The 11024-nt window shown below is 31.4% G+C and overlaps 1 protein-coding gene across 1 annotated transcript; it reads left to right on the top strand.

Annotated features, from left to right (window-relative positions):
• Nucleotides 1-4885: 4885 nt before the first annotated feature.
• AOL_s00048g1 (uncharacterized protein) lies at nucleotides 4886-5734 on the top strand (the record flags this gene model as incomplete). Its single annotated transcript, XM_011121316.1, has 1 exon — nucleotides 4886-5734. The coding sequence occupies one exon, from the start codon at nucleotides 4886-4888 to the stop codon at nucleotides 5732-5734; it is 849 nt and encodes a 282-aa protein (XP_011119618.1).
• Between the last annotated feature and the right edge of the window lie 5290 nt (nucleotides 5735-11024).

Raw genomic sequence — 11024 nt, 5'->3', positions numbered from 1 at the left:
AAAAATCCGAATCGTACTGACGAAGGAGCAAAAATCGCATTAAAATTAGTCCGTAAAATGAATAGACAAGATCCACTCGATCCTAATTTCCGAAGAAACATGTATATAAGATATGCAGATGATTTCATCTTTCTACTCGAAGGGCCTTTAACAGAGGCTCAATGAATTAAAACCGAAATTAAAGAATTCTTATATCAACATACTGGACTTGAACTAAACACCGAAAAGACTATAATCACTCATTTACAAGATGGATTTGAATTCCTAGGAGCCCATATCAAAACCTTAAAGAAACAAGATTTTCGAATGAAGACAAAAACCCGAACCGGTAAAATAATAAGTATGAGAGCATCAGTTCGTGCTAGAGTAGACATGCCAACAGAAAAGATAATAAAAAAATTACTCGAATTAGGATTTTTGAAAAGAAACCATCTAAATAAATTATTAGCTAAACCCTATATGAAATTAGTAAACCTAGACCACACTACTATACTACAATTCTTTAATTCAAAGATACAAGGTCTTTTAAATTACTATACCTTTGCAGGAAATAGAGTAAAATTATTTAATATTATCTGATTATTAAAACAATCTGCTGCTAAAACACTAGCGCGAAAATTTAAACTAAAATCAATGAGACATATATTTACCAAATTCGGGCCGGACCTAACAGACCCCAAAACTGATTACATGCTAAGGACCCCAGACAGTTTAAAAACAATTCATCAATATAACTGTGAAACCCCCCAATATCCTGCTCTACAAACTTTAGAACAAGATTGACACGGGAGACTCACTACTACTAATATATTCAAAATATGTATGTTATGTCATAGTCCTACATCAATCGAGATGCACCATGTAAGAACTGTAAAAGACGTTAGAGCCAAAATGGCTTCAAGAACTGCCCTATTCGCCCAATGAATAGGAGCAGTTAAACGAAAACAAGTCCCATTATGCCAATACCATTATACTCTTTATCATCAAGGTAAATTACTGAACTACGAGCTTAATCAAATCAGTAATTATACCGAAAACATCAAGGTTGATATCTAAATATGAAGAAGTAAAACGATAAAAAGAAATTTATAATATAGTCATCAAACGTACGAGAATTGAGTCCTGCACTTCTTAAGCCCTACAAAGAGAGGAAAAAAAAGATAATGGTCATCTGTCTGTATTTCAAGAAACAAATATAGGCGTGGAACAAAACTATGGAAAGAGAGAGATATAGCCTGCGCTTGTCATATCCTTAATATAACAAATTAAGGTGGCACGAGAATGGTTGCCTATGTGAGACTTGAACCAAATATAAATGAACTCTAGTTGAATTACAGTATTCCTCGACAAACGATAAGCTTTACAAATCTTCACTATCGATTCATCCTGATGCTGAGTGTTTCAAACATATAGTAAAGAACATCAATGAATCGTAAAATCTTTAGATATAAATCGCATTGGAAACAGAACCTGGGGCGAGCCGTATGATGGGAAACTATCACGTACGGTTCTGAGGGCAGTTTTACTGACCCCTACTTTATACTTAATTTTTGCTTTATTTTCTGGATTAGTAGGTACTGGAATGTCTGTGTTAATTAGATTAGAATTATCAGGACCTGGTGTACAGTACATGGCGGATAATCAACTTTACAATAGTATCGTTACTGCGCACGCGATCTTGATGATTTTCTTTATGGTCAAAGAAAAGCAAATAAATATATCAGTTACTAGAGTGAAAAATTTTCACTCACTAGTAAAAATAGGAAATTTTTTAACCAACCAAAATATTTTAAATCCTTGGTGAATTTCAGGTTTTATTGACGCTGAAGGCTCATTTATGTTAACTTTTTGAGAAAATTCTAAAGTGAAATTAGGTTGAACAGCTCAGCCGTCCTTTTCGATTAGGTTACACAAAAAGGACAAATCGATCCTAGAGGCCATTAGAGATACAACAGGTATAGGTTCAATTCATGAAGGGAGCGAAGATGCTGTAGTTTATAAAATTTCTTCAATAAAAGATTTGGAAGTTCTGATTAATTATATTAATAAATATCCGCTGATTACGCAAAAACAGGCTGATTTTATTTTATTTAAAGAAGCGGTCGAACTAATTAAATCTAATCAACATTTAACGACTGAAGGTTTAAATAAACTAATAGCTAATAAAGCTTCCATGAATAGAGGTTTATCAGATTCGTTAAAAAAAGCGTTTCCTTATATTAAACCTGTTCCTAGACCTTTAGTACTTAACCAAGAAATAACTGATTCTCAATGATTAGCAGGTTTTGTGTCGGGGGAAGGTTGTTTTTTCGTTGAAATTTATAAATCTTCTACTACTAAAACTGGAGAAGCTGTTAGATTAATATTTAATATTGCTCAGCATGTTCGAGACGAGCAACTTTTAAAAAACATTATTAATTATTTGGGTTGTGGTCGCTATTCACATTCTTCTAATCAATCTTGAAGTAATTATATTGTTTCTAAACAAAAAGACATAGCAAATATAATTATTCCTTTTTTCGAAAAAAATCTTATCTTAGGAATCAAGAGATTAGATTTTCAAGACTTTAAGCAAGTTGCTGAATTAATGAATAAAAAGACTCATCTTACTAAAGAAGGTCTTGATCAAATTAGAAAAATTAAAACTGGAATGAACTCTGGTAGATGTATTTAAAAGATTTGCATAGCAGATGATAGTTTAATAAACTAAATAAAAAATTTTATTGACAATATGTATTGATATATTTAATTGTTTATATAAAATTAATTTAATTTAAAATTAATTTTTAGGGCATGGCCGGGTAATATAGTAATATGTTATTTTTTTTTATTTAATGCTAGGACATCTTTAGAGCTTTTGAAACTAGTTCTGCATGCTTTCTTAAATGAAAAGCGGTAGAAAACAGTAACATATCAAAAGATTAGACAATTAGCAGAAAACCAAGGATATAAGGGCTATTTAAGCATTAAACACTTATACTGATGAGTTTTTTCAGAGACTATACATAAAATATCCCACCGTAGCGTAAGGCCATTCTATTAAATTATATTCAGTTAGTTAAAAAATTTAGGTAAAAATAACCAAAAAGATCCTTTAAATACTAAATATAATTATACTAAAGTTTTAGTAGAAGATCCTTATAATAACAGAGATATTATAGCTAAAGTAGCAAAAAAACAAAAAGGTGTTTATATTTGGGAAACATTAGATGAAAAAAATATTTATGTTGGTCATTCAATAAATTTATATAATCGCATATGTTCATATTTTATGCCATCTATTTTAAAAACTAAAGAACGTAGAGTTCTTAGATATTTAAATAAATACGGTTTTACTAATATAAGACTAACTATTTATATTATGGAAAATTCAGCTAGTTTAGAACAAGTAGTAGAATTAGAACAACATTTTATAGATAGTTTGAAACCTAATTTAAATGTAGATTTAGTAGCTAGCAGCTCTGGATATCATGAACCCATGAGTCAAGAAATGCGAGAACTATTAAGAAAACAAAGAGGTATGCCAATTTTTGTATATGATGCTAACGATTTTACTTTATTATATATTTTTGCTTCTAAAACTTTTATGTATAACACAATTAATATCCACCATAAAACTCTTGATGATTGTTTAGATTTTGGAAAATTATATTTAGATACTTTTTTCTTTTCTTTGGATAGAATAGAAGAAAGTAATAATACTAATTTATTAACTTTAGAAGAAATTAAAACTCTTGTATCAAGAAAACGAGAGATTTATGAAGTTAAACATCCTGCATCTAAAGCTATTTTAGCTGAATTTAAAGACGATTCTAGATTAAATAGAGAATTTAGTTCTTTAAGTTCTTTAGCCAAAGAGCTTAAAGGAGATCGTGCGGTAATTAGAGAATATTTAAAAGGAACTAAATCTGGTTATTATAGAGGTAAATGAAAATTTACTTACCTAAAAACTAAAACTGAATAATATATATTATTGCTTATTAGTAATAAATAAATTACTAAGGCATGGCCGGGTAATATAGTAATGTATTACTTTCTTTTCACTGTGTGCTGGAATATCTTTAGAGCTTTTGAAACTAGTCCTGCGGTTTTCTTAAATGAAAAGCGGCAGAAAACAGTAACATTTCAAAAGATTAGACAATCAGCAGGAAACCAAAAATATAAGGGCTATAATGCATTAAACACTTTTATTAAGTAGGATCCTCAGAGTACTACACGTGAAATATCCCATGCGCTTCGCGCGTGGGATAAAGATATAGTCCAAACCTTAGTGAAAGCTAAGGATAAAATGTATGCCTGCATTAATTGGTGGATTTGGTAATTTTCTATTGCCTATAATAGGTGGTGGTCCTGACATTATTATCTGAATGAAGTGTCGTGAGTGCAAATCTCACCTAATCATATAAATAAATTATGATGATATAACAAGTCATAAATAAATATAATGATTGGATAAGGTGAAAACGGTTAACGATTCCCTGATTGAAGACCGTCGATATTATACATCGCTACTGACTGGTTCACCTACGTAGAGCATAAAAGCTCGCGAATGTACAGTCGAAACTTAGAATTGGCTTAAGCTGATTGGTGTGAAGGGTCCTTATCAGGTAAATGATCAGAACATATGTAAAACACCTAGGAGCGCTTTATGAACGGAAGTCGCTTTTTATATAACTAAGTTTGGGCATTCCCTCGTCTTAATAACATTAGTTTCTGATGTGCGCCGTTTTGGATATTCGATGGTCGTTGATCTTTAAGGACATGAAAAGATATCATAGACCTTGCAGTCCGAAAAGTAATTAATTTATTAATAATAAGATTACTAAAGATATCAACCAGACTTATTGTAACAGTCTGTAAATCAATCACCTTACCAAATTCCGAAATGGATGAGGGACCGGAGCATGGTGATGAAGCAGTAAACAGTGATAGTTGGAATCACGAGGAAGTACTGCTAGATAACACTTCTATGGTTCAAAATCTGAGTTCTTCCGGGGCCGAACTAAACCCTTTTAGCCCCAACGCTGAAGCTAATGATAAGGAGTTAGAGTCAACAGATCAGAGTGACCCTAAGACAATCTCTGAAAAGGAACTACCGCAAGTAGATAGAACTGAACCTAAGGAAAGTGAAAACGTCGAAGAATCAAATGCGGGATCCCCTAAATCGAGTAATCGACAAGGGGACGGAGGAACCGTACAAGGTAATGAGCGGATGCAACTCATTACTAAAGGGTTCCAGCAAATTTCCACTAATTCATATCAAGCGGAAACTCAGGACATAAAAGTCCAAGTCGGCAGGATACTCGAATTAGCTCTAGGTAATATTCGGTTAGAACCGAAAATTAGAGATATTTACAAACTGATGATGTCGCGGGACTTATATATACTAGCGTATCGAAACATAAAATCCAAACCGGGAAATATGACCCCAGGTTCGGATCAAATAACGCTCGACGGAATTTCTCTCAAAATCATAGACCGAATAATTCTCACTATGAAAAATCAATCCTTCCAATTTAAACCAGTAAGAAGAGAATATATCCCCAAAGCCAATGGGAAAATGAGGCCATTAGGAATCCCGAGTCCAATGGATAAATTAGTCCAAGAAGCCATGAGAATTATTCTAGAAGCGATCTACGAACCAAAATTTTTAGACACTAGCCACGGATTTAGACCTGGAAGAAGTTGTCATACAGCCCTTAAAGAAATCTCTAAATGGAATGGAACCACCTGAGCGATCGAAGGAGATATCAAAGGATATTTCGACAACGTAGACCATTATGTACTTGAAGGACTCTTAAAGAAATATATAGATGATGTTCGATTCATGAATTTATACTGAAAATTAGTCAAAGCTGGATATGTTGAAAATCATAATTATCATGCATCTAACTTAGGTGTACCGCAAGGAGGAATTCTATCACCTTTGCTTTCAAATATTTACTTACATGAATTAGATTTATATATGAAGAGCTTAATTGAAGAACTGACGGATAAAGAAATATCAAAAGTGAATCCTAAAATGTCTTGATATTCAACTCTGATCAAAAGAAAAGAGAAAGAATATAAAGATAATCCAGACAAGAGAATTTTAAAAGAAATCGCTCAACTACGAGAAAAGAGAAATATACAACCGTCCCGATTAAAAACCGGAAACAGCATAAGATATTGCAGATATGCAGACGATTGAATTGTAGGAATAATAGGAAACAAAGAATTCGCTAAGGACATGAAAGAGAGAATCTCTAAGTTTCTAAAAGAAACTCTCAAACTTGAACTAAGCGAAGAAAAAACGGTCATAACGAACCTACACGACGAAAGGGCTATGTTTCTTGGAACAGAGATATCTACTCCGAAACCTGCTCAATCGAAAATGGTCTCGAAGAAAGATAGATCAGGAAAAAAAATAAAGTCCAAAGTAAATCATGTTCGGGTCTTTTTCCATGCGCCTATAAAGAGAATCATTGATAAACTTCATAAAGAAGGATTCGTCCAAGATTCTCATGGAACTCCTACAGCATTAAAAAAGTGAATATTCTACGATCATAGAACCATTATCATGAACTACAACTCTGTAGTCAAAGGATACTTAAACTACTACTCTTTCGTGGATAATTATTATTCAGTTGTTAACAGCATTGTCAAACATATACTATTGCATTCTTGTGCACTCACGTTGACAAGAAAATTTAACTTACATTCTCGTGCCACTGTCTTCGGAAAATTTGGTACGAACCTGGCCCCCAAAGATGATCTGTCTACACTAAAAACGAAAAATAAAGTAGAATTCTTCCTCCCACCCAACGGGAATAAGACGGGTGAATTTAAAATTAATACAAAATTCTGAGACCCTTTAAATGTGGTTCGTTGAAACATAGAAACCCAAAAAGCGATGTTTAATTCTTGTCTAATATGTGGAGAAACTGGAGATATACACATGCACCACGTAAAACACATAATAAAACAAGGAGAAAACCTCAGTGGTTTCACTAAAATAATGTAAAAATTAAATCGTAAGCAAATTCCCGTCTGTCAACCTTGTCATGTAAAAATCCATGCTGGAAAATATGATGGAATTTCTTTAAAAACTCTTCAAGGGAAGAAAAAGTAAGCGGTATAATCCGTAAACCCAAAATCAGCCATTCGCTGCTGTTCCAGCCTTCACTTAATTGGGCCTTTTTTTTAACCTAACCGACAGACTAATGAGGAGAAAGTATGAGAAAGGTAACCACACCAGCTACCAATGAAATCTGTGGAGAGCCGTATGCGGTGAAAGTTGCACGTACGGTTCGGGGGGAGCGTTCTGGTTATCCATATAAGAAGAAAATGAAGAATGGTTGTTGATACCCTTAAAAAGTATCTGACTAAGAACTGTCCATAGCGCTAAGTTGAGATAATATCAATAACACACGAGAATTGGACCCAGCGCTCTCAAGCCTTAAATATGGACCCGGTCTGCGACCCCACTACTTATTCCTAGCTTAGCTTTATTTGTATTTTCTAGTTGTATCGAGGATGGTGCGGGTACTTAAAATCCCTGTGCCCGAGTAGTAAGTAATTACTATAAAGATTATCACTATATACTGGAAATTCCAAAAATAAAATATGTAATAATATATATTGTATTTATTATAAATAATATTTTAAAAGATAATCAGTAGGAAACCTTAGAAGGATTCCACAGAGACTATACGTGATACACCTTATAAGGTGAAAATATAGTCCAATCCCCGCGCGGAAGCGCGGGAACAAATAAAATTTATTTTTTTTTATAGTGAAGGGTAAATTAACTAAAATAACGAAATCTTCCTTTAAAGGTCTTCTACGTAAATTTTCAACTAATAAAGATTCTGATAGATTATTAGGTCATTATTTAGCTGGTTTAATAGAAGGCGATGGATCTATAATTGTTCTTAAAACAATTAGAAATCAAAAAGGTAAATTGTTATATTTTTTTTCTTCTTGAAGGCCTTCAAGATTCCCTTCATTATTATCCTTATTTCATTCATTGAAATAAGGTAAAAAATACTCTTTTATAAGTTGTAATCTTATTATTTAAAGACAGGTAAATTAAATAAAAGATTAAATAGTACTTATTCTAATCCTAAAGGAAAGTTTAATTGTTTGCATCCTTCTTATGTAACTGGCTTTGTAGATGGTGAGGGTTCATTTTCAGTATTAGTGCTTAAAAGAGCAACATATAAAACAGGTTGAAATATAATACCTGTTTTTACTATTAATTTAAATAGTAGAGATACAGCTCTATTAGAAAAAATACAAAAATTTTTCGGAGGGATTGGAAATATCACAATACGTGAAAAAGATAATTCTGCCTATTTTACTGTTAAATCAATAAAAGATATTATTAATGTAATAATACCTCATTTTGAAAAATATCCTTTATTAACTGAAAAACAAGCCGATTTTGAACTATTTAAACAAATAGTTATTATTATGCACAATAAACAACATTTAGATTCAAAAGGATTAGATAAGATTATATCACTTAAATCTTCATTAAATAAAGGCCTAACGCCATTGCTAACTACTCATTTTCCAAATGTATGTCCTGTAGAAAGACCTGTAAGAAACAATTATTTTAAAAATGTAAACCCTTACTGAATTACTGGATTTGTAGAAGCTGAAGGATGTTTTTTTATAAATGTTATAAAATCTAATGCTTACAAAACAGGATACCAGATAAAATTAGATTTTAGTATAGTTCAACATAGTCGAGATAAAATTTTAATGGAAGGTTTTGTAAATTATTTTAATAGCGGAGCCGTTTATGAAAACGCAGATCATGTAACATACCTAGCTTCAAAATTTTCAGATATACAAAAAAAATTTATACCATTTTTCCAAAAATATCCTCTACAAGGATATAAATCATTAGATTATGAAAAATTTTGCAGTGTTGGGGTATTAATGAATAACAAAGCACATTTGACTCAAGAGGGGGTAGAGAAAATAATAAATATTAAAAAAAGAATAAAATAATCCTGTTTATTTTATTTTTATCTTTATCCTTTTAAAAATTGAGATAGTTTATACACTAGTGTTAAATTAAATGTGTGTTTTAAGTGATAGTTCCTATAATAAAAAAGGAATTAAAATTTTCTTCAACCTATAAACTTGTTAATTAATCCTGTTTTTTAGTATTTATTCATTATGAATACTAAAAGAACCGGAGGCGCGCACTGCGCGATGCTGGTTCAGGTGCCGCCGCTACGCGGCGGCGCCTGAACTCAATTTAATTGAGATTCATTGAACAATTTTTATTGTTCAATGTAATCAGGGTTAACAATAACGAGATGGAAAAATTTTATTTGTAAATTGACAGGTTGAACTCTTTTAAAAGGTAAGGAGTTGCTCTTTGGTAACTTAGAGGCAATAAAACTCTACTCGATGCGCGAAACTCTTATAGTTTTAAAAACTTATACTATTAGTTACTCACTTTTTTTATTAGTAGTAATAATACTAATTGTATTTCTATGTTTTTTTTTCAAAAGTAAAAAATGTGTAGAATTAAGACAATGCGCCTGGGGACATAATAAATTAATGTTAAGTACCCGAAATTCTCATCCTCTTTTAGGACGCCAATCTGGATTTGTTTTTAAGAAAATAAGAACAACTAAACGTTTCTATACAACTAAAACAATACTTAATCCTGAATTTGTTTCGGGGCTTATAGACGCTGAAGGTTGTTTTTATTTAAATGTTTATAAAAATAAAGATTATGTTACAGGTTGAGCATTAAAACCTTCCTTTAAATTAACTTTACATAAAAAGGATCTAGCTTTACTAGAAAAAATTCTAAATTTCTTTGAGGCAGGAAAAATTTATAAACAACGTAAAGAGTCTTTTGAATATAGGGCTCAGAACCTAAAAGATTTAAATATAATAATAGCTCATTTAGATAAATTTCCACTTTTTTCAAGAAAAAAAGCGGATTATGAATTATTCAAGCAAGCTATTTCTTTAATGTTAGTTAAAGAACATCTTAATCAAGATGGACTACGAAAAATTGTTTCAATTAAAGCGGCTATGAATTGAGGTCTTCTTTCTGACGATTTAAAACTAGCTTTCCCAGATATTACTTCTACGGAGAGGCCTTTAATTACAGATAATTCAGTTGTAAGTCCTAATTGATTAGCTGGTTTCACAACAGGGGAGGGATGTTTTTTTTGTAATCTTTCTGAAGGTAATAATAAGGTAATTATTCAATTAATATTTCAAATTACTCAACATGCCAAAGATGAACAATTTCTTAGAAATTTAATTCAGGTTTTAGGATGTGGATATTTAAAGAAGAAGACTAATCAAGAAGTTTGAGATTTTGTAGTAACTAAATTCTCAGACATTAATGAAAAAATTATTCCATTCTTTTTAAATTATCCTATCCAAGGTGAAAAATCAAACGATTTTCAAGATTTTTGCAGAATTGCAGATTTAATGAAAAACAAAGCTCATCTAACTAAAAAAGGGTTAGATGAAATTCGTTTAATTAAATCAGGAATGAATAAAGGTAGATTCTCTATTGAGGCTTTATCATTAAATAATTTAACGGGTGACGTATTTAGAATAGGATATACCGATAAGCATACTTTACAAAATGCAGTTTCCACTTTTCCTAATCAAAAGCGGTATTTTTCTTTTACTCACTTCCATTGTTCCCATCAGAGACTTAATGTAGAGCATCCAAGTATCATAGAAATATATGACCATTCTAGATCAATTAATAAATCTAAATATTACGAAAACAAAGATAATTTTCATCAATGATTAGTCGGATTTACTGATGGAGATGGAAGTTTTTCTATAATCAGAGTAGCCGAAGGAAAATGAACTCTTTTCTTTAAATTAACTCAGAGTACTTATAATTTAAGAATATTATATTTTATCAAAAAACAATTAGGTGTAGGTTCAGTCTATATAGATGCTAATTGTAATAAAGGAGATTTTAGAATAAGAGATAGAAAAAATATAGGTTCTATTATTTTACCTATTTTTGATAAATATCC

This window comes from Orbilia oligospora (genome assembly GCF_000225545.1).
Source record: "Orbilia oligospora ATCC 24927 unplaced genomic scaffold scaffold00048, whole genome shotgun sequence".
Classification (NCBI taxonomy): Eukaryota; Fungi; Ascomycota; class Orbiliomycetes; order Orbiliales; family Orbiliaceae; genus Orbilia; species Orbilia oligospora.
Note: the sequence above shows the minus strand (reverse complement) of the source record. Positions and strands in the feature narration are given on the sequence as shown.